General features: G+C 47.5%; 7 protein-coding genes across 7 annotated transcripts; 4 read left to right on the top strand and 3 right to left on the bottom strand.

Moving 5' to 3' along the window:
- Positions 1 to 136: 136 nt before the first annotated feature.
- On the top strand, positions 137 to 5924 carry LY89DRAFT_680854 (uncharacterized protein). Its single transcript, XM_018214154.1, has 9 exons — positions 137 to 657; positions 710 to 728; positions 797 to 834; positions 888 to 1224; positions 1280 to 1835; positions 1946 to 2049; positions 2169 to 3934; positions 4014 to 4235; positions 4285 to 5924. The coding sequence occupies exons 1-9, from the start codon at positions 523 to 525 to the stop codon at positions 5638 to 5640; spliced, it is 4533 nt and encodes a 1510-aa protein (XP_018077095.1). The 5' UTR covers positions 137 to 522; the 3' UTR covers positions 5641 to 5924.
- Positions 5925 to 6266: 342 nt separating this feature from the next.
- Positions 6267 to 7441, top strand: LY89DRAFT_680853 (uncharacterized protein). The gene is made up of 4 exons (XM_018214153.1): positions 6267 to 6425; positions 6476 to 6696; positions 6755 to 6825; positions 6907 to 7441. The coding sequence occupies exons 1-4, from the start codon at positions 6378 to 6380 to the stop codon at positions 7239 to 7241; spliced, it is 675 nt and encodes a 224-aa protein (XP_018077094.1). The 5' UTR covers positions 6267 to 6377; the 3' UTR covers positions 7242 to 7441.
- A 521-nt stretch (positions 7442 to 7962) lies between these two features.
- On the top strand, positions 7963 to 9010 carry LY89DRAFT_694009 (NAD(P)-binding protein; the record flags this gene model as incomplete). The annotated part of the gene is made up of 3 exons (XM_018216673.1): positions 7963 to 8246; positions 8297 to 8664; positions 8799 to 9010. 3 exons carry the CDS (start codon positions 7963 to 7965, stop codon positions 9008 to 9010), a joined length of 864 nt encoding a protein of 287 aa, XP_018077093.1.
- Positions 8928 to 11536, bottom strand: LY89DRAFT_714475 (uncharacterized protein). The gene is made up of 7 exons (XM_018218133.1): positions 11349 to 11536; positions 11265 to 11290; positions 10182 to 11212; positions 10000 to 10133; positions 9734 to 9947; positions 9531 to 9684; positions 8928 to 9473 (listed from the first exon to the last, which is right to left on the bottom strand). The coding sequence occupies exons 1-7, from the start codon at positions 11381 to 11383 to the stop codon at positions 9139 to 9141; spliced, it is 1929 nt and encodes a 642-aa protein (XP_018077092.1). The 5' UTR covers positions 11384 to 11536; the 3' UTR covers positions 8928 to 9138.
- A 216-nt stretch (positions 11537 to 11752) lies between these two features.
- On the top strand, positions 11753 to 13437 carry LY89DRAFT_777788 (uncharacterized protein). Its single transcript, XM_018222163.1, has 2 exons — positions 11753 to 12459; positions 12511 to 13437. The coding sequence occupies exons 1-2, from the start codon at positions 11940 to 11942 to the stop codon at positions 13389 to 13391; spliced, it is 1401 nt and encodes a 466-aa protein (XP_018077091.1). The 5' UTR covers positions 11753 to 11939; the 3' UTR covers positions 13392 to 13437.
- On the bottom strand, positions 13370 to 14576 carry LY89DRAFT_714473 (uncharacterized protein). The gene is made up of 2 exons (XM_018218132.1): positions 13679 to 14576; positions 13370 to 13623 (listed from the first exon to the last, which is right to left on the bottom strand). The coding sequence occupies exons 1-2, from the start codon at positions 14298 to 14300 to the stop codon at positions 13442 to 13444; spliced, it is 804 nt and encodes a 267-aa protein (XP_018077090.1). The 5' UTR covers positions 14301 to 14576; the 3' UTR covers positions 13370 to 13441.
- A 463-nt stretch (positions 14577 to 15039) lies between these two features.
- LY89DRAFT_308998 (uncharacterized protein) lies at positions 15040 to 20159 on the bottom strand. The gene is made up of 4 exons (XM_018206617.1): positions 19810 to 20159; positions 19680 to 19737; positions 18258 to 19621; positions 15040 to 18119 (listed from the first exon to the last, which is right to left on the bottom strand). Exons 1-4 carry the CDS (start codon positions 20071 to 20073, stop codon positions 15294 to 15296), a joined length of 4512 nt encoding a protein of 1503 aa, XP_018077089.1. The 5' UTR covers positions 20074 to 20159; the 3' UTR covers positions 15040 to 15293.
- Positions 20160 to 20959: the final 800 nt, after the last annotated feature.

Raw genomic sequence — 20959 nt, 5'->3', positions numbered from 1 at the left:
ATGATGATGATCTACATCCTTGCTCTTGCGGTTTTCTGCCCAGAGCTTGTTTGCCTGCTTTTTCCATGCAGGAAATGTAGGATGCCGGGATAAATATCCCAGAGAGACCACCATATTAGAATTATTTGAGCAACCGAACAACTGAATCGAGAGCCACCCCTTCTTTATATTCACCGTATCACCTCAATTGAGATCTCTGTCGTCACCTATTTACCAGACTAGAAGTGATTTGCATCTGTTACAATCTTCGGGGTCCAGCTCGACAAGGATACGTTCGATACAGCAACTCAAACCTAGCCGAGAACTGTAGTGGTACCGAAGACCTCACTCCACTGCAAGCAAGCTAAGCTCACCCTCGCTGTTGAATGTGAGATAGTGCTCTTGAACTTCCCGCCGCCCACTTTCTTTTCTTTTGTTAATTCCCTCTCGCTCCGACGATTCGCACAGAGTGGTCTCCCGCTTGAGCTTCACTGAATGGTCGTCGACGTCAATTGGCCTTGAAGACAGCTATCCGCAGCCAACATGTCTGTCAACTCGCAGGCCGGAGAGCTGAAGGCTCAAGGTGTTGTAGAAGCTGCACAAGATCCGAACAGCTCTGTTACAGCAGATGATGCTCAGCGCAAGATAGTTGCAGAAAGCAACAAGGCCGGTGTCGCAGTAAGATCACTCCCACGAATACCGCAAGGCACCGTATTCTAACATTCCTTAGGCTTTCACATTTGACCCAGGTAAGATAATATGAGCCATTTCGATCATTAGCAGGAGCACCGGGAGCTAATTGATGCCTCGACAACAGATGCAAGCCCTGAAGAAAAGGCAGCACAAGCTCGAGCTGTAGGTCCATGACTCGCAGATTCGGGTTCAAGACTAATAATCAATTTCTACAGCGAGTCCCAGAAGGATTCCATCACGAGCACAAATCGAAAGCTGTTGCAGTTCCCACAGATATTGACGATGGCACAACGAAAGGAGCCTACGACCTACCTCCCCCGAGCACAGCAGGAGCTCTTGCACCGACGGGTCCCCCAAAAGATGCGAATGGAAAGCCTACAGCTAACGGCGCCGCTGGACTTGTTGATTCAGAGGACCAGGAGAGATGGATTGAACGAGCGGGCTGGGCGCCGAGATTCGGTAGCGGAATTACGAGCGAGTCGATAATGGGCGAGAGTCTGCTTGACCACCAAACATGGGTGGAAGGCAAGCTAGAAGATAAATTCTTTGGAGGTGAATAGTGCCAAACATTAGAGTATGAGTTATGCTAATATGTCTGTTTTCGCAGATTGGTATCATAACACTGCCGTCATCATATTTGCCTGTCTGTCATCATGGCTTGTTGCAGTTCTGGGAGGTGGACTTGCCTGGGTCTTTCTGATCATGGCTATTTGTGGAACATACTATCGAACCTCGATCCGACGAGTGCGCCGAAACTTCCGAGACGATGTCAACAGAGAGCTCGCAAAGAGCAAGCTGGCAACGGATACCGAGAGTTTGGAGTGGATAAACAGCTTCTTGGTCAAATTCTGGCCAATCTTCCAGCCAGTACTTGCGGACACAATCATCAATTCGGTGGATCAAGTCCTCAGCACATCAACTCCAGCATTCCTAGATAGTCTCCGGATGAAGACTTTCACCCTAGGAAGCAAGCCTCCGAGAATGGAGCATGTGAAGACCTATCCAAAGGCTGAAGACGATATTGTTCTTATGGATTGGAAATTTAGCTTTACACCGAATGATCACGCAGACATGACTGCACGCCAAATAAAGAACAAGGTCAATCCTAAGATTGTACTGGAAATCAGAATTGGAAAGGCTATGATCAGTAAGGGTTTGGATGTGTAGGTGTTGGGGAAGCCCCGTTTTCCATTTCCTTTCCCGAGACATTGTCATTTTCTTTTCCAGAAACACCAAAGATGGAAGATACTAACGTCCCCTCCCCGCTACCTAGTATAGTCGAAGATATGGCGTTCTCGGGCTTGATGCGCGTTAAGATCAAGCTTCAGATTCCCTTCCCTCATGTCGAAAAGATCGAGATCAGCTTCTTGGAACGACGTAAGTCAAATCTCCCTGGGTTTGAAGGAAAATCTAGAGTCAAGTTTTGGGGCACTCTTTTGGGAGAATCTGCTCGGCTCGTTGATGTTTTCGTAAATACCATGCTGATGCTTCAACAGCGACAATCGACTATGTATGTAAGCCTCTTGGAGGTGAAACCCTAGGTTTCGACATCAACTTCGTCCCGGGTCTCGAGTCATTCATTCTGGAGCAAATACATGCCAACATTGGCCCCATCATGTATGCACCAAATGTCTTCCCCATCGAGGTTGCCAAGATGTTGTCTGGATCAGCCGTCGATCAAGCTATTGGCGTTATGGCAATCACTCTTCACGGTGCTCAAGGACTCAAGAATCCAGACAAGTTCGCAGGTACCCCAGATCCTTATGCTGTTGTAGCATTCAATAATGGTGCGGCTCTTGCTCAAACCAAGATCGTCAAGGAAAACGCAAATCCCAGATGGAACGAGACCAAGTATGTCATCGTGACCTCCTTTAACGATTCTCTCAGTCTGGCAGTGTTCGATTACAACGAATACCGCAAAGACAAAGAGTTGGGAGTTGCAACTTTCCCATTGGAGAAAGTGCATGAGATTTATGAGCATGAGAATGAGCAGCTAGAGGTTATGGCCGGTGGTAAAGCCCGCGGTGTCGTACAAGCAGATCTTCGATTTTTCCCTGTGCTTGAGGGCAGGGATCTACCCGATGGCAAGAAGGAACCACCTCCAGAATCTAATACTGGTATCGCAAAAATCACAATCGAGCAAGCAAAGGATCTTGACGGCACCAAGAGTTTGATTGGTCAATTGAATCCTTACGCAGTCCTTCTACTCAACAACAAGGAGATCCACACTACCAGAAAGTTGAAGCGAACCAACAATCCTATCTGGGACAATGGTTCAAAAGAGATTCTCATTACTGATAGAAAGAATGCTAAGGTTGGTCTTGTCATTAAGGACGACAGAGAACTTGGTACCGACGCTATTCTTGGAACATACCAAATCAAGCTTGACGACATGCAGCAATTGATGGAGAAGGGCCAGGAATGGTACAATCTTGCTGGCGCCAAGACAGGACGAGCAAAGTTTATGCTCCAATGGAAGCCAGTGGCGTTGACCGGTGTTGGAGCTGGTACTGGTGGATATGTCACACCCGTTGGTGTCATGCGATTCCACTTCAAGAATGCTCGTGATCTTAGGAATCTCGAAGCGTTGGGCAAGTCTGATCCATATGTTCGAGTTCTCTTGTCCGGCGTTGAGAAGGGGAGAACTGTGACTTTCCAGAACAATCTCAATCCAGATTGGGACGAAGTTATTTACGTGCCTGTGCACAGCGCTCGAGAGAAGCTCACTTTGGAAGTCATGGACGCTGAGGACTTCCACGCTGATCGAACCCTGGGATCTATTGAGGTATCAGCTGCCGACTATGTCTCTCAAGCACCTAATGGGCAGTATCTTGTTCATGATTCGAAGGACCCCCACGAAGGTGCATTGAAGATGCATGGCAAAGGTTCACCAAGAGGAATCCTCAACTATACCGCAGCTTTCTATCCTTGCTTGAATATTGCTGATCCCGAAGAAGAGGAGAAAGAGAAGAAAGAAACATCCGAAGCTGGTCGGACATCGACAGACAGCGCGAAATCTGGAGAGTCAACGGATCCTGTTGCAAAGGCCAACGCCAAGATGACGAACGGAAAGATTGACGTTAATTTGGCCAAGACCCTTGCTGAGGGCGAGAAGGAGCAGAGTGAAACCGCAGAAGAAGAGAATAAGCTACCTAAGTTGCGGCTTACTCCCGAAGAACTCCTCAAATACGAATCTGGCCTCCTTATCTTCAAGCTTATGGATGTTGAAGTTACACGCAGCAACGTGCATGTGGAGATTGTTGTAAGTATCCAGACTTTCTCTTGACTTTCAACATCACGTTATCAAAGGCATCATTGCTAATTTTTCACCACAAAACTAGATCGATGATATGGTGTTCCCTTCATATTCATCCTCTACCATCAGATCTCGCAAGGTTGTGCTCGACGAAATTGGCGACTGCTTTGTCAGAGAACTTGATTTCTCGAAGGTAACCCTGCGGATTCGCCAGCAGGGCGACAGTAAAGGCGACGAGAAGAAAGACAAAGACTTCACCGTAGCGAGACTGACGGGAGAAACATTAGCTACACTAAAGCAATGCTTGGTCAGTTTCGACTGTTCAAACAGCAAAACATAGGCTAACAGGGTTCCAGAACAATCCAACTATTCTGAAATTGAAAGACGAGCAGGGAAATATTTGCAGCATCAAAGTAAGCTTGAAGTATATTCCCGTCGACATGCAACTTGATCCCAGTGAGAGTATCAACAACATGGGCAAGCTCCGTGTCGATGTTCTCGACGCCTCGGATTTGCCCTCAGCCGACAGAAACGGTTACAGTGATCCTTACTGTAAGTTCGAGCTGAATGGAAAGGACGTCTTCAAGACGAAAGTGCAAAAGAAGACGCTCCAGCCAGCATGGAATGAATTCTTCGAACTCGACATAGCCTCGAGAACTGCTGCCAAGTTCGTCTGTAACGTATATGATTGGGATTTTGGAGAGAAGGCAGATTTCCTGGGTTCGGCAGATATTAATCTCGACTTGCTTGACCCCTTTAAAGCTCACGAGTACAATCTTGCTCTGGATGGGAAATCTGGTTCCGTCAGGTTACGACTACTATTCAGACCTGACTACGTCACTCGTTCCCGCCAAGGGTCGTCGACCTTCTCCGGAACGTTCGCTACTCCAGGAAAGATCGTCACTGGTGTTGCTGGAGCTCCAATCAAGGGAGTGGGTCTTGCAGCAGGAGGTGTTGTCAAGGGTGCCTCATTCATCCGTCATGGTTTCAAGAGCAAGAAGAAGGAAGAGGAAGCAGCAAACGGTAATGCTGAGGCTGCTGCAGAAATGGTGGCGGAAGACAATGACTTCCTCAAGGGTGGACCAAAACGCTCAAGTGCATTACCATCTGGGCCTTCCACTGAGGCGTCTCCCATCACTCCACCTGGAACAGCTCTGGGAGGTGTGCCTAATCACAGCCGCAGCAAGAGTTTCGGAGCCTCCTCTATGCACAGTACCGCTCCGGGTGGCGCACCAACTGGGACTGCGAGCTTCACCATCATGGCTGCTCACGGCTATCCGCCATCCTCACATGTCATGGTCTACGTGAAGCAAGCAGGCGCGAAGTCCAAGACGATTCACAAGACTGAACACATCAAGTCAGGGACCCAGTCCGTGACCTTCAACGAGAAGAAGGAAAGCTTCAAATGCTCCTGCTCAGCAGACACTCAATTCCAAATCCAAGTCAAAGGCCACAATACTTTCGGCAGCGATGATGATCTCGGCGAAGGTCTCTTGGTCGTGGATGAGTCTGGCAGCGGTCTGGAGAAGTCTGTTAAGGCAGGAAGTGGTACTGTTATTGTCAAGAGCAACTTCGTTATGAATTCAACTGAGAATGGTGCCGGTGACAGCAGTCCCAGGACTCCCGGCGGCTCACTACGAAAGAGCATTCTCGGCAAGCGTGAAAAGGACAATGGGAGAAACAGCAGAGATATTACACCAACACCTGCCTAAATCACAAACATTTCTTCGGGGGTCGGTATTGATGAGAGCAGAGGACGAGCCGTGGGGAATGATAATGCGTGTGTTTTTGTATGAGCACTGTGTGTGTAATTTGAGATTGCGATGCGATACCACAACGATGAAGTTTGCTTCGTCTTTCGTTGCTATTCTTTCGTTTTTGTTAGGGGGATCAAATGGTGAGGATGGAACTATGGGGTGCAAAATGGCTGACCGGCTTGAAGTGGGTGGGAATAGCTTGCGTTCTGCAGTAAGATAATGAAAAGCATCTACTTTGAAACATTGTTCTTCGTGTTGATTTAAAGGCCAAAGTTGGACCTGAGATTGCTACTCTTTCGTGCTTTCTCAAAAATGCCTTATAATTTCACTACGCGCAGGCACAGCCTCAGTGGCTTCCTGCCACCTGCAGCTACCGTGTACGAAATTGGATGCCAAGTAGACCCCATGCTTGCTCCTCCAATTTTGCAAGCGCCACCAGAATATCATTTGCTCGTACTGCCGATGTCAAAAAGCCTCAGGAGGTAGAATACGCCAATCGATAGATTAAGCTAAAAGGAGTCCTCGCGATTGTCTCAGGTTGGAACTTCAGCTGAGAAAGCGGGAGGACCCTGTGGAGATAAGATGAACTGTTGCCCGCTTCCTGTGGAGTGGTTTGGTATGGGAGGATATACGGCTTCTTTTGGGTTTTGAATCACTGTTCTAGAAATCCTCGAAATTCGTCAAGAGGTACAATGAAGATCCTACTCCCCACGCTCCTGGCAGCGTTCAGTATGATTGTTGTAGGTTATTCTACCCTTCTCATTTGATATCAAAAACTCACCAAGTAAAGGCCGCACAATCAACATGCACGAGTTCCGACGCGTATCCCATTGACGCAGACGTCGCCTTCCTCACTTTCTGGACGGTTCTCGCTGTCGATTGGCTCGCTATTGTGGCGGTTTTTGGAAAGCGGTCTTTGGGGTTAACGGCGCTTGGGAAGAGAGATCTGGAGTGTTCGGCGACGGAAGAGTGTTTGTCGTTTAGGACTGTGCCGTTTTGTTATGATAAGACGTAGGTATTTGAGAGGGAGATGTGGGATTGTTGGATGCTAATGGGTGTTCTTTGGTAGTGCGTATACTTTCCATGCGGCGGATGGGACGACGGGTAACCTTAAGACGGGGGCGTATACTTTGCCAGATGGTGAGTTGATTTCTTCAAGCACAATAGCTCTCAGTAGTTCCGAGAGATACAACATGCTAATCTCAAATTTTCAACAAACAGGCAGACAAGGGAATATGTTCACAGGTCCATACCCAACCCTCACAAAAGGTGAAGTCACGGCAACAGAGACTTCAACGACACCTGCCAGCAGCGGGGCAACAATGATAGCCAGTACTCCGGTTTCTGTGACAGCTACACCGGCTTCTACTGTAGCGTCTCAGTCAGAGGCGAAGACTGGAAGTAGAGGAGCAACAAGCACAGGTCCTGTTGTTGTAGCGACTCAGGGCTCAGAGACTGTGCTTAAGAGCGATGCTTTGTCTGAACAGAGGAGTGGTTCAGCATGGAGGGTTGCTGTGCTGGGGTTTGGAATGATGATGGTGGAGTTATGGTTCTAGAATCTTGCAATGATGGCCCGTGTATACTTGAAAGAGCATTGCCTCCTTTAGGGGCTTCAGTGCTGCCTAGATCTCATGCTTGGGACAACGTTCAAATCGTTTCATATGCGGTATGCACGTCAATTGGCTGTTAACCGCGAGTGTCAGCTCGGCCTCTCCTCTCTAACGATATCGACTTCGATATATGAATTAGAGCTGCGGCCGACAACAAGTTTTTGTGTTTTCCCTTGTCACTTTTGTCATCATGCTGTACGATACAAGCTTAAATCCGGCACGCCTTTGCTTAGGCAAGGTACAATGCGCAAGCGCGTGTAAGACAAACTCCACTTGAAAAGTTGCCACACTAGCACTCAATCAGATTCTCTAGGCATGTTTGTCGAGAGTTACAATTGTGCCTGGCACCTATTGACTACCTTCAAGTGAACGATATATGCGGAGTTCCGTACATCGTATTTACAGACAGGGGTCTGTAGATATATAATCACTCAAGTCGTTGTAAGCAAACGTGCATAAGGCACTTTGAAAGCAACAGAGTTCGGAGTCAACAACGAAGTCAATTTCACTTATTTTCATCACGACAATCTACACCGTACTTGAAAGTTCTGAAGCCGATATTCTTCCGTGATTGTGCATGTACCCTTGCAGTGGATCTTCACTGTCACCCACAAACCTCGATTATTTACCCAAAAATCTTCAGGAAGGCCTCTTCACAACAAGAATCATGACTCCAAGGCTCTCAGGTCGTGTCGCGATTGTGACAGGCTCCAGCTCCGGTCTGGGACGAGCCATTTCCTTGCGCTTTGCGAAAGAGGGGGCTGTGGTCATGTGTGCAGATATCTATGCAGTCGCAAAGGCAGATGCAGTCTATGGACTACAAGTTCCAACGCATGAAGTCATCAAATCTGAAGGAGGAAGAGCCTCGTTCGTGCAGACTGATGTACGAAAGGAAGATGAGGTGGAGCTTCTGGTCACGCAGACAGTCCGCGAATTTGGGAGACTGGATATGTGAGTGCTTGACTCCAACAAGATAAGAACAAAAGACTAAGTTATGTTAGAATAGTCAATTGTGCAGGCGTAGCGATGGCAGATGTCGATGGTCTCGCAGGTCAACCAGGCGGGGTTCGTGTCCATGAGCTCGAGACTTCATTGTTTGACAACACAATGGCGATCAATACTCGTGGCGTCTTTCTTGGCTGCAAATACGCATTAAAACAATTTCTTGCCCAAGAAGCTCTACCAGCAAGCTCTCGTGGCGATCGTACCCGTGGGTGGATTATCAACATTGCTAGTACTGCAGGATTGATTGCTCTTGGTGGTGCGCCAAGCTATACGACGAGCAAGCACGCTGTTATAGGGTTGACGAAGCAAGTTGCCATTGATTATGCGAAGAATAAAGTGCATTGCAATGCTGTTTGTCCTAGTTGTAAGTTTCCCACAATATTCTCTGGCCGAGATCAAGATCCTGCAACTTGCTGGATCTCTGAAGCAGTTCAAATGGAGATATTCTACACATTCTAGTAGTCTAAAGTTGCAAAATTGATGCTAACTACTTGTCAGTCATCGATACGCCTCTGATATCGAAGATCACTAGAGATACAGAGAATCCAATTGCACTTGGGACGGCTCAGGCCCTTGTTGCCGCCCATCCTTGGGGAGCACTTGGTCAGCCAGAAGACGTGGCTTCTGCTGCAGTTTTCCTGGCAAGTGAGGACTCACAGTGGGTCACAGGCCATTCTTTGGTCATAGACGGAGGATATACTGCTCAGTAAAGGTAGTCATGAAGTGGCTGAACTTCTTAGCGAGGCAGTCTTAGGGGCAGCTTCTCCTTTAACTTGACGAATTTAATGGCAAATTGAACATACAATATGGATACAGATCAAGCATTACATCCCGTCTCTTAGTCATCGTCATCTGTTCCCCATTCATATTTCCTCCTACTCCGTCCTGTGCTGAAAAATTTCTTTGGACTCGCCTCTGCAGGATGTGCAGGAACGTTTGCGCCTTCCTGCCAATCGATTTTGATAGCATTCGGGGATGTCCATTGCTGTCCTTGAAACCAGAGCTCGAATCTTGCATCGGCGGCTGCTCCAATCACAAACTTGACGTCGTACCTTGCTTCGTAATAGGGCTCACCTTTCCTGAAAAAGCTGCGCTTTCCTTGGTGTTCAACGAATTTTTTGTGGCTGACAGCTGATAGATCAGATTCGACTTCTGCTAATTCTTTTACATCCGCTTGATGAGTGTTAGCCACGTATTGACAGTGGGTATACTATCATGGGGCTTTCTTACGATTCCAATTTTTGCCATTTCGAGTATTGTTAGGAAGATCGTATGGGTCATTGTGGCATATCACAATCGACGACTTCCATTTCCTTGAATGCCCTCGTGGAAAGACTCTGGTGAACTCGTGCATTTTGGCATCGTCAACACTGATCGGATGATCCTACATAAGGTCAGTAGAACTCCTCTCATTGAAGCCACAGAATTCTGACCTTCTTGATCACCCACACGATATGGCCTTTCAACATTTGCTTGCCATCAATAGGATCCTCGACTGGTGTGTGGCCGATGTCCTTTTTCTTATCGTAGGGAACATCGCACACAACTCCGTAAGATGCTCGAGCGATTCTCTCTTTCAAGACTGCTTTTCCTGTCTTCTGACGCTGCATTTGATCCCATACGAGTCCTTTGACCACTGCAAGTTGACTGATGGGCATTAAGTTCCATATTTTCTGGTTCAAGAAAGAGAAAGACTTACGGTTCATCGTTCTCAGCAGCAATGACCTTCAAAGATGGTGCAACTGCATGAGCATTGTATCCTGTAAAAGCTTCTTTCAATCGCTTCTGCACATAGGCTGAGCTTCCCAAACCACCTGAAAGCACAAGATAATCCTGCTTCTTCGTCAGTGTTGATAATCATAGATGTTTTGAAATACTGACAATCTTCTTGTTGGGGCACTTTCCACTCATAATGTTCATCTGATTCTTGATATACTTGATCATCTTGTCCACCTCGACGTCGAATAATTTCTTGAAGTCGTCATGAGAAAACATCATCGAGCCCAACGTTATCCCAGCCTTCTCATTCGAGACTTTGATCTTCAAAGCGGGGACTTTGACAGGAAATTCTTTGAATTGCTTCTCATCAAGCGTGCCAAAAACTCGCTTCCAGCTCTGGAATTCTGCACTGTGCATCATGGTCCAGGCTGTATTCTCCTTGAGTTCCAAGCCCTCAGCTCCTTGCAGCCGTTGTTCCACAAGCGCGCAAAAGGATTCGTCGATGTTCGTAGACCCAAAGTTATATCCTGCTACAGGTAGTAGTTCTTTGAGCTGCGTCCCATCATCGTCGTCTCCCTCTTTTTGCAGGATTGCTAAATCTGTAGTCCCTCCTCCTGCATCACAGACTAGCATGATGTCTCCATCCTCGAATTCCGTAGTCTGATCAACGGCAGTGTAGACCGCAGAAGCTTGTGGCTCGGTGAGACCAAATGCCACAGAATGTCGCCTGCCTCCCGTCCCGAATCCAGCATTTGTGAGCAAAGGTCGTAGCGAGTTGGTAATTTGAGGTGTGGTGAAGGTAGTTGGTAAGCTGAAGATGAATTCCACTCTCTTACTTTCCCAGCTTTCGTCTTTTTGGATTTTATCGCTGATATGATTATACAAACATGTCATGTAATCTTCATAACACTTTCGAACTTCTTGAATAGTTGCATAGGGAGGGTCTTCATCAGGATTCTGTTGCTGACTCCTGGCTAGTCCTTCAATGAACACTCTTTCGTCCAAGTAGCGCTTGAACCACTCCTTTTTCTTTTGACTCGTTTGACAACCGAAGCCCCAAGATTTTACCGAATTGTCGCGCCCATAGAGCAGTAACGATGGAACTTTATTGTTCAGTTCACCTGGTCTTGCGGTACCAGGCCACTCTTGAATAAGCTTTGGACTTTTCATTTTTGGTCGAGCATAGGCGACTCCTACGACGTAGGTCAATGACAATTCTGGAACTGATACGATTTGGGCAATTACCTGAGCAAGTCATACCAAAGTCGATCCTTTAAAGTTCGAGTTAGCGCAATTCTTTTTGAGGTCATATTTGCTCAAGAAACCTACCCTACGATCAAGTCTACTTTGGTAGAGGACGGCATTTTTTTGTATTACTGAAGTATGTTGCCGCAATAGAATTGAGAGATCTGGTTCTCAGTAATTGGTGTCGCAATAGCTCACATTAGTCTCAACTTTCCGACTTTGACGCAGCCTTATGTGATTCTCGAATTCAAGAAAGCTTGCGGATGTCTGAGAGGCTCTGCCGTCACCCTGTAAACCTTGTGAAAAGCTGACGAACTCGGTATGCTGCATTGCTGTAGGTGGCCAATTCGGTGAGAGAGCTGCAGACGCTAGTCGGTGAAGGCTGCAGTTTGCTGCGCCCACCTTTGAATGCACCAAGAACACTGTTCGGCCTGCTGACATGCGCCAGCGTCACACAACAGGGCCAAAGCCTTGCTATGCAGCTCAGCCTGAAAAATGGTGTAGGACTGGATACGCCACAGCTCCAGCCTGCCACGTCTTTCAGGGTCGAGTTTTCTGCATCACAAAGCCTCGTTGCCCTTCGATGGCAAAGAAAGAAAAGGAAAAAGTTTGTCTCTTCAGATACATGACCTCGGAACAAGAATACGTCTTGATATTCTATACATTGCGAACCTGATGAAAACCGAATTAGGCCTTATGTCAAAGCTAGTCGATAAACCTAGGTGGAATTTCCTGTCCTTCGCCAAACCAACTTCAGGACATGTGACGACAAGTCAGACACCTCCACCATCGACAATACAAATGCCTCCACCGATACCAAATATCCCAAACTTTGAGGACTATTTGTTACAACCGGCCGATGATGGAACGCTTCGGAAAGCTTGGATACTTTTAGATGGACTTATAGACTCACACGTCAAGGAGTTCTACCAGAGTGACCAGACGACAGGCACCGTGGACAGTATTGCGAAGGATATCGACGAATGTGATGTAGTCACTGGAGCCGCCAGAATACAAGATCTGGCGGAGTTCATGTATTGGCCCCAATACAGACAATTAGGTTTGCGAATTTGCATGGCGAGAATATTGCTATCTAGCATTGACCTTCATGGGCCTTGGGAAGACACTTCACTTCCTGTTCAAGTTGTTAAACTTCTTGGAAAATTTCAGGTAGTCCATCCTACTGCAAATGCAGGTAAGTGACCGTAATATCCGTAATACTCATGGCAGAAATAACATGTGGAAGTGGACGACGTTGCTCTCGCTAAATGGAGAATGCTTACTGCTTTCTTGCTATCTCCAACTGCAAAAGCGAACAGTAAAGAACCTCGAACCCAAGAGTATTATCCGTGCGTGGATGCATTAGATGAAGTCTTGGGTAGATTTACCAAGAAGGTACAGAATCAGAGCGAGTTCAATGAGAATAGATTGAGAAGTCTCTATAAGCTCGCATCTCATACTGCTTCCTTCGGGGAAAAACTGTTCGGTCATCCATCGACTTGGATCTTTCAATGGACCACCCAAAGCACACCCCATCAGTCTAGGAACGCTAGCCAAGATTCGGATCCTGGCACCCCCACGGCTCCTGAAGAAGAGAAAGATGATATTGTTCTGTTTCCTGCTTTGCTGAGATCTGATGCTCCTGCCAAAGCAGGAAAACAGAAAGGACGACCTGTCGTTGTACAACCAGCTGATGTTGGTAGCGGCTTCGTATCTAGAGAAATCACATTCTTGGAGAAGAAAAAGAATGAACCCGCTCCATCTATCGACGATGGATATACCATTATCAGCCAAGATGCCGAGCTCTTGAGAAGCAACAGTGAGAGGGAAGTGCCGAGCAGACCAGGACTACCAATCAGACGACAATCAACACAACTTTCGACCCATCATGCAAATATTGTCGATGCGGACTACACGCAGCGTATGGAAAGAGAAAGGCAGCGCCCGACACAAGAGAGAGATCGTACGGATAGAGCTCAGCTCGAAGGCTCAAGGAATTTTTATACGTTGCAAACTTCGGATCTCGTGTACAATAACTCTGATCATTACTCGGATGAGAACGAGCGGTCTACAAGACGGCGTATGCGGCGGAGCAAGAAGAATAGGTCGCAAGGTGGCAGGAGTTAGATTAATATAAGTACAATTGTCTGCGTCAAATACATGATACTATCTTAAAACTATCGTCTATGGCGTTTCCTATGATGTCGTGAAGTTACATACTCCTCTTCCACGCTATTCTCTATTGTCTCAAGAGGCGTGTTCAACTGGAACGCCGAATCACCCTCACCCCACAATTTCCTCATCTTCCTTGAAATAGTGCTATTGCTCGAACTGTATGAATCTTGCTCGGGAACAGAGCCTAAAGATAATCAACTGGTTGTTCCCGGAAAAGAGACACTTCGTACTGAACTTACTTTGCGACTCTGCATTATTTTTTTGTTCTCCTCTATCTTCGTCCTCGATAAGTTCTGTACTCTTTCCTCTCATAGCTCTCCGCTGGCTCGGGCTTAAAGATCCCCAATAGTCTCCGCTCTTGGACACAGCTGAGTATGGCGGTGGAGCGAGCAGATCAGGTGAACTTGGTGACATATCAGGAAGTGCATTCACCGCGCTGATGGCTTTCATCAAGCGATTGTGGTCTATTATCAAGGCATTCTGCCTCGATGCATAGGTGTCCTTCCCATTCAGCACCCACTCGATCCGATGAGCCGTGGTAACCTTCCCTCTTGTTTCGAAGTCTACATCTGGGTTGTGTAATGATTTCGCACACTCCTTCACAGTGTTGTCCAATTGCTTGATCGCGTATTGCAGCTGTCGGTATAATCGATTGTACTTCCTTTCCGATGATTTCATATCGAATTTCAAACTGCGAAGCTCCCGAGCTTCATTAAGGTCGTTTTGGATATTCGCGAGATCTGTGACAGCTTTTCGGACCTCCGCGCTCACGCCGCTTATCTTGTACATCCATTGTCCAAATGTAAAAGTGCCGTTCAATATCGAGACGGTCCCCGATATGATGGAGACAGGCTCAACCATGGTGCTTGAATGTAAAAATGTTGACTTTTGGATGAGTGGCTCGAGGAATGAAAAGATTTGGGAGAGTCATGGACACTGAAGTCAGAACAGAATTCTGTGACAAGTCCATCCCGATTCTCGACATGATGTGCCCGGAAGTAGATTGCAGCCTCCTGCAATGCATAGCCTTGTGATGACCTCGGTGAAGGTGAGAGTGCATAACGCCCTGTTGCCCTCTGCATCAGGCAGACTTCAGCCTTGATTAGAAATGCACGATCAGAATGTCACTCGTGCTCGAAGGCAGTGGTTCACAGAGTTACCGTAGATTGTGGCTGCCAAGACGGAATAATTCTGCAGTCATTCGCCAGGCTTCAGCTAAGCCACGCTGAAGCCCCGCATAGAGAAGATCGCGAAGGAACTTGTGTTCCTGGAGTGATTCGGTCACATTCGGCACCCAACAATTGGAACTTAGAGAAAAAGTGTGCGGCGTCATCGCGAACATGTTGAGTTCTTCAGTAAAAAGGACCAGTACCTAGGTAGTGCTCTGTCCCCTGGTACCTCACGTAAATAGATTTTCCCCCTTTACTCTCGCTTAGATCACTTATGCAGGCGTGAAAAGTTGCGTCTAATTATCCCGCTAATTCTGGAATCTGTGTAGAGCTTCGTTCGGAGTGACTAGGGTCTCTTTTTACCCCGTCAATATACAAAATTATTTTGAGCGGAGCGCGAATGCAATATTAAACTCGACTCATAAACTCACATTCAGACCCATAATCGACTCAAGATCAATTGGCTTATGTACGCAATTGTAAGAGGTGCCAGGCGAAACAAAAGCTTTCAGAAGCGCAAATGTATCAAGACGACCATAAAGATTCCACTCCGCTTCGATCTCTGTCGCCGCTACGGGAATTTGAACCACAAGATTACATACCATACGTTCTGAATGCGTTACAAAATCATTGAAGTTGAATGTGTATATATTAATTTAGAAAATGAAAAACGTAAACCACCCTATTAGATGATAGTGAGTGAGCGGACTTTCCAACTCTCATTGAACGTTAGCCTCGAGGACTCATCGGTCTGATTCCAATAAACCCCAACTCTTTGAAACACAGCCGCATTCTCTTTCATGACCTTCCGTAGCAGAAGCCCAACCTCGCTCAAGACCTGCAGGCACAAGAGCTCTTCAACGTAGATGCCCTTGAGTCTGGGATCTGGACTGGTCATTTTGTGAACATCCAAAGTATCCCATTGAGCAAAAGCTAGCCTCTCCAAGGTTTTCCAGTCCAGAACTTCTTCAGGCCGTGCGCAATTGACAACGACCTTTCGTGAGAGCCCTTCAATCTCAAGATAGCCATCAGAGACCTCAGCAAAAGGGGCTAAGGGCGACAGAATCTCGGTTTGGCAGTCCAAGACTCGAGTATATTTCTCTACTGGGCAGTCCAAAGACTTTGACCAGAAGACAGGACTGTCGATTGCTGCCCAGGACCAGCTTGGAGCTCTGTACTTCGGACGCAGGATAGGAATTGTCGCGAAATCTCGGCACCATAGCAGATCATTGATGAGATTGCCCATCCAAAGACCTGCGACGTAAGTCTGACGACTGACAGCTGCCATTGCAGACGCAATACCAGACAAAGCGGGGAGTTTATCTTCGGCGTATGATAGTTGTCGCTTTGAGAACTCTCGGACGATGTCCCTCCAGGTTTTCCTGAAATTGCGCATCAAAGAGAACGAAGGATTGGCTTCTTGCTTGTTAGCCAGAGGATTTTGGCCGAAACCCAACTTTTTCAGATTATCTCGGATTTGACCAACTCTATCTAGCGTGGAGCGCTCTCCATCACACTCCCAGGCCAAACTGGTAGACGAATAGTACAGGATTCGTGGAGATAGTATTCGCTCTTGTAATGTCCAGCCTCGTTTGGACCATTTCGAATCAAGCAGCATCGTCGTCACAGTGTTGTCAACTAATGGTCGAAAAGCCTTGTAGCCGTTATCACACGTGGAGCACGGAGATTGTAGCCGGCCAGCAGTCGGCTTTGTGCCTATCATCTTGTGTTTTGTGGGCACCGATGTTTGTGCGTCATTTGCAATGCAGATAGTGAGAGTGCTGCGAGAATATATCTTGCTCATCTGACCAACTTGCGTAGTCCAGTCTTCCTTGGAGTCCTGGACAATGCATAGCGCATCGATCCACAGGTAATGAAAGCCCAACGCTCGTGTAATTTTAACAGCATTGAAAAACGTATTTGAGAGTGACGCAACCGGAATACTCTCGGACATCCTGTCCAACGTTTGCAAAGTCGTTTTGAGGGGTTGGGTTTTGCCCCAGCAGTAGGATAGGGCTACGTAAGGACTAGATGGGTCGCTCGATTCCAATCGGATAGTGTCGCCTTCAATTCCTACATTCAAAATTCGGAATGGAGAGAAGGCCTCCTCGGTGTTTAGACAATTGGTATGAGAGGTTCTGCATTTATGAAGCCACTGCCTAACGATCGCAAGGGGGTCGAATAGCGTTGCCGCTTTCCCAGTGTCGTCCGTTTGGCTAACGATGAGGTAATTACTCTTTCCAGACTCGTACTTGGACTGCAGATGCCACAAGTGAAGAGAGTCCTCGATATCACGCGCGGTCGGCCTCTGGATCCAATCTTCGCTGAGCATGTTCTGAATGATAAAAAGTTCTTCTGAAAGTGGAAGTCCAAGACTGCCATCTATGTCCCACAAATGGTCGATCCAGGACAGAGACTTTCGTGGATTTCGGTGGTATGCTGCGTCTTTGCTACCGAATGCTCGCAGCTGTTCAAAATCTACCAAGCTTTCTCGGTGAAGGACTGTTGCCATCTCGAGGAACACGCAACCTAGAGAGTAGACATCGCTAGCTCCAGCGATGAACGATGCTCCTCGCCGGTCTGCTATTTCCGGTGCACAATACATGGGCGTGACTGCACAATCTTTGTCCAAGACATTGCTTGCAAGGGATCCATTCCAGAAGACAGCTCCACCAAAGTCACTCAAAACAACCTGGCCGTTGGCAACCAAAATATTGCTTGGCTTGATGTCGAGGTGTTGATAAGACTTCTCGTGAAGATACGAGAGAGCAGACGCCAGACAACCAATCCACCTGGCCAAATTGGAGAGCAATTCTAGCCTTGAAGACGCTTCGCGAAGCATATAATCCGACAAATTACAGTCTGCTACAGGAGACATGATTATTGAGAACTGGTCTTCAAATACATATGAAGCTGTCAGATTGACGATATGCACATGCTTCAAGTTACGAAGAGCGGCTAGCTCGCGCTGGGGTACGAAGCCTTGTTGATGGGTAATTCTTATGGTTTTGCGAGCGAAGTGTATTTTGGTGGTAGCGTGCTCGACCTCGTCAACGAACCCAAATGTCCCATAGCCAAGTTTTCCTACCGATTTGAAGATATCATCATTGCCCTCAGGGCCTCGGATTTTTGGTGACTGACGGAGGGACAAGTTTTGATGCATGCCTGAAGGTGCATGACCTAGCCTTCGAGTTTGCCTACCCCGGCAATCGTCTTGACGGTTACCATTGCCAGAGCTATAAGTACGGCTTGAATGGTGATTCTGGCGATCGTCTGTATGGTCGAACCCATGGCTCTGGCTGTGTTGGCTGTGTTGTCCTTTGTTGCCACTCTTTCCTCTTCTTGGCTCAGGACCATAATTATGATCGGGATCGTCCTCACCATCTGCGTCTTTGTCACCAGGGCCATCATGGCGATGATCACCAGGTCCGCCCTTATCATTATCATTGTCATTGTCATTATCCTCGTCCGGCGCATCAGATGTTTCCTCCACAGGCCATGGATCTCTCCACTACAGAAAATTAGCTTCATAATCCCTCTTGACACGAGAAGGCAAGTAGTATAAAACTAGAGAACAACAACGAAAAATGAAGTGTACAGTAGGTAGCAGACATAGCGGATCAAAGGGACTTGGAGGATTGTTGCTTACATCTGGAATCATCCGCTTCCCTTCCGTAAAGTGCTTCCCCACATGGTCACAACGTGTGTCCCAGTCCGAAAATCTCTCACCACAAAATCCGCATTGTTCTTTCCACATTGATGGAATGGGATAGTGCCATGCCTCAAGCCTTGGTTCAAATCCGTGATCATCCCGGATATGTGGAACCAGCTTGTCTTTACGTGGGAAATCATGACCTTTCCGAGGGTCCCGGCCAAAGCATCTCGCATGAGTCTCTTGAGCCTGCTGGATATCTGCATCAACGTAGTGGCCGCAGATATGGCATTGGATGTCAGGGTAGGATCCTTCGAGCAAGCACTCCCAGCGTCTTTGAGGACAGTGTCTCTCTTCGTGCCGTTTCCAATCTGTGAAATTATTGCTTTCCTGAAGGCAAAATGTTCTATTGCTTGAGATATGTGTGCATTGATAAGTCCGCTGTGAGCTGGGATTTCTGGTGATTCTCCGTCGTTTCTTGGGCCGTTCAGATACTTGAAGAGAGGTATTGAGCGACTGATAAGCAGAATCACGCAAAGGGGCTTTTTCTGCAATCGAAGACTGCAGCTGCTCGAACCAACCAACCACATAATCTGACGGAAGACCACAACCGTGCGCCTTGGACCCTATGTTGTTAAGTAGCGGCTCTATAACTCGTTTGGTCGTGAGACAGAATTCTAACTGTTCACTAGATATGTCCAAGACATTTGCGAGGCTTTCCTTTTGCGTCTCCGAGAGAGGTTTTCCATGCCTGAGTTTCGCCCGGAGGATGTCCTGTGCTTCTAGGAATACAGCACAATCCAAGGAGGCGGTTGGCTCAATATTCGAGGCATTGATGCTCGGACGTGAAGCTGGGTCACGACGCTGGGCTCGCTCCTTGTAACTTGGCTGCCTGGCATCATACGGCGTGGTGACTCTGGGGGGAACGTGAGGCCTAGGGCCCCTCATATCGTCTAAACTCGGATCGTATGAAGGAAATCCACTCGAAAGCTTGCCAGAAGAGAAGTTTGGTGTAGTCCGACTCAAACTTGGATCGAAAGAGAACCCTGAGCCACTGCTAGAGGCTGGCAGACTTCCATACGAGGATCGTGCCAAATCTGATCCGTTATTGATAGTATTGCTATAGGTCAAGCCCGGAATTTCTGAATCTAATTCAGCCGAGGAGCCTATTGTTCGAGAGGGATAACTCTGCAAATCAGGTCTCTGGTATGGGGAATATGAGGGATTGCTCGTGCTCGTTTCGAAGATGTAGGGAGAGGGAGAGGGAGCTATCGGAACAGTTGTTGCAAGAGGGGCACAACGTTCACACCAGCATTGATAGCCAGGACCGGCAATGCAGAAGGAAGGCAGTCGACCAGACGCTACATAGTAGACTTGTGTTAGCAATCCATGATTGACTTCTCGGAAAGTATGGCCTACCAATATCGTCCGCAATCGGTGGTGACGGATCAGGAGGTGGGTCTCCCAGTGCTGACTGCTTGATAATGTTAGTTTGGAATCCACAATTCATAAATAGGAATGAATCATAACGATTGGGGGTCTGACTTACATTGAAGAGAGTGTCAGTGTTCAGCCCTCGGCCACCGATGCCATGACTTGGGCGTTCGATGATGCCGGCATCGTGGAAGGAATTCGTAGGCTGGTCATTTGCAGGAAGCGGCAGGGCGTGCAGCGTTGTACCGCCGATGTGATTGCTCGAATATGTTGCTTGCAGGTTGGTGGATGCCTGTAAATTTTGACCTGATTGGCTCGTTTGTCGAGTTTCCAAGGCACGCTCACTTCTTTTCGATGAAACAAGGCTATGGTCATTCATGGTGCTGATAAAGGACCGGAAGGCTGGCACATAAAAATACTTTTGGTGGTGAAATGGGACGAAGCAGGTATCGTTTCGAAAGGGAGAAAGGGAAAGCACGCAAATTAAAGGCCGAGAGGGCAAAAAACGGGACGTGAATGCTTTGTTCTCGAGTCCATCAGACAACGAGGCTACTAGATGCCTAAGGGCAGCCACGGGCTAGAAATATGGGCATCCCATGGCAGACGAGGGCGTTGATATACGCCCCAGGGCACTAAATTCGGGCAACGAATCAGAAGTTGACTGGAATGAAATCTGCAGGAGGGTTTTCGGTGAAGGTACAAAGGCTGACCGACATCAAGATATTGAATTGAGAGCCGAAAGTGGACGACTGCGCCATGTTTTTTCGGTGGATGCATCGGCAGCCTGAAGAATCAAGTTGAACGAAATGCATATAAAGGAGAGATAGATCCTCTCATTGATGCTCCAGATAGAAGTCAAACATTAAGAAGAAAGATCAAACGCCAACAATCTATACTTTGTTCCCGAAACATTACAGGCGATTGCGTAGACTCTGTGTGAGTCTGCCCAGCTGGACTCTCCAGCTGAGCTGCTGCCTAGATTCTGGCGCTTTAAAAGAAGACGAAAATGCCCTTTTCACGTTTCTGTAGTGATCGAGAGTAGAATGGCAAGCTTGATTCCACACAACAGAAACTTGGAAAAGTTGTGAGCGGTGAGCCTAATGGGGGTGGCTCGAGGGCGTTGCGTCGAGAGCGTTTGCCTTGCAAAGTGTCTCGAACGGTTCGCACCTGGTTCGCAAAGCCAGTCACCTGATGAGCTTTGAATTGCCATCCCTCTGAAAATGTCTTTACGAAAGCTCACAATTGATAAAGGTAACGGGAAGTTG

The sequence above is a fragment of the Mollisia scopiformis genome, assembly GCF_001500285.1.
Source record: "Mollisia scopiformis unplaced genomic scaffold LY89scaffold_3, whole genome shotgun sequence".
Lineage (NCBI taxonomy): Eukaryota > Fungi > Ascomycota > Leotiomycetes > Helotiales > Mollisiaceae > Mollisia > Mollisia scopiformis.
Note: the sequence above shows the minus strand (reverse complement) of the source record. Positions and strands in the feature narration are given on the sequence as shown.

What these genes read in the sequence shown, in the direction of transcription:
- LY89DRAFT_680854 (XM_018214154.1), top strand. Translation starts at nt 523, where the DNA reads ATGTCTGTCAACTCGCAGGCCGGAGAGCTGAAGGCTCAAGGTGTTGTA. An exon ending in AGGCAGCACAAGCTCGAGCT is followed by an intron (nt 835 to 887) that starts GTAGGTCCATGA and finishes CAATTTCTACAG; the next exon opens with CGAGTCCCAGAAGGATTCCA. An exon ending in GATCAGCTTCTTGGAACGAC is followed by an intron (nt 2,050 to 2,168) that starts GTAAGTCAAATC and finishes ATGCTTCAACAG; the next exon opens with CGACAATCGACTATGTATGT.
- LY89DRAFT_680853 (XM_018214153.1), top strand. Translation starts at nt 6,378, where the DNA reads ATGAAGATCCTACTCCCCACGCTCCTGGCAGCGTTCAGTATGATTGTT. An exon ending in CAGCGTTCAGTATGATTGTT is followed by an intron (nt 6,426 to 6,475) that starts GTAGGTTATTCT and finishes CACCAAGTAAAG; the next exon opens with GCCGCACAATCAACATGCAC. An exon ending in CCGTTTTGTTATGATAAGAC is followed by an intron (nt 6,697 to 6,754) that starts GTAGGTATTTGA and finishes GTTCTTTGGTAG; the next exon opens with TGCGTATACTTTCCATGCGG.
- LY89DRAFT_714475 (XM_018218133.1), bottom strand. Translation starts at nt 11,383, where the DNA reads ATGCCGTCCTCTACCAAAGTAGACTTGATCGTAGG. An exon ending in CTTTGGTATGACTTGCTCAG is followed by an intron (nt 11,213 to 11,264) that starts GTAATTGCCCAA and finishes CCTACGTCGTAG; the next exon opens with GAGTCGCCTATGCTCGACCA. An exon ending in AGTGCCCCAACAAGAAGATT is followed by an intron (nt 10,134 to 10,181) that starts GTCAGTATTTCA and finishes ACGAAGAAGCAG; the next exon opens with GATTATCTTGTGCTTTCAGG.
- LY89DRAFT_777788 (XM_018222163.1), top strand. Translation starts at nt 11,940, where the DNA reads ATGAAAACCGAATTAGGCCTTATGTCAAAGCTAGTCGATAAACCTAGG. An exon ending in CCATCCTACTGCAAATGCAG is followed by an intron (nt 12,460 to 12,510) that starts GTAAGTGACCGT and finishes AACATGTGGAAG; the next exon opens with TGGACGACGTTGCTCTCGCT.
- LY89DRAFT_714473 (XM_018218132.1), bottom strand. Translation starts at nt 14,300, where the DNA reads ATGGTTGAGCCTGTCTCCATCATATCGGGGACCGTCTCGATATTGAAC. An exon ending in AAATAATGCAGAGTCGCAAA is followed by an intron (nt 13,624 to 13,678) that starts GTAAGTTCAGTA and finishes GATTATCTTTAG; the next exon opens with GCTCTGTTCCCGAGCAAGAT.
- LY89DRAFT_308998 (XM_018206617.1), bottom strand. Translation starts at nt 20,073, where the DNA reads ATGAATGACCATAGCCTTGTTTCATCGAAAAGAAGTGAGCGTGCCTTG. An exon ending in ACACTGACACTCTCTTCAAT is followed by an intron (nt 19,738 to 19,809) that starts GTAAGTCAGACC and finishes AACATTATCAAG; the next exon opens with CAGTCAGCACTGGGAGACCC. An exon ending in ACCGATTGCGGACGATATTG is followed by an intron (nt 19,622 to 19,679) that starts GTAGGCCATACT and finishes TCTACTATGTAG; the next exon opens with CGTCTGGTCGACTGCCTTCC.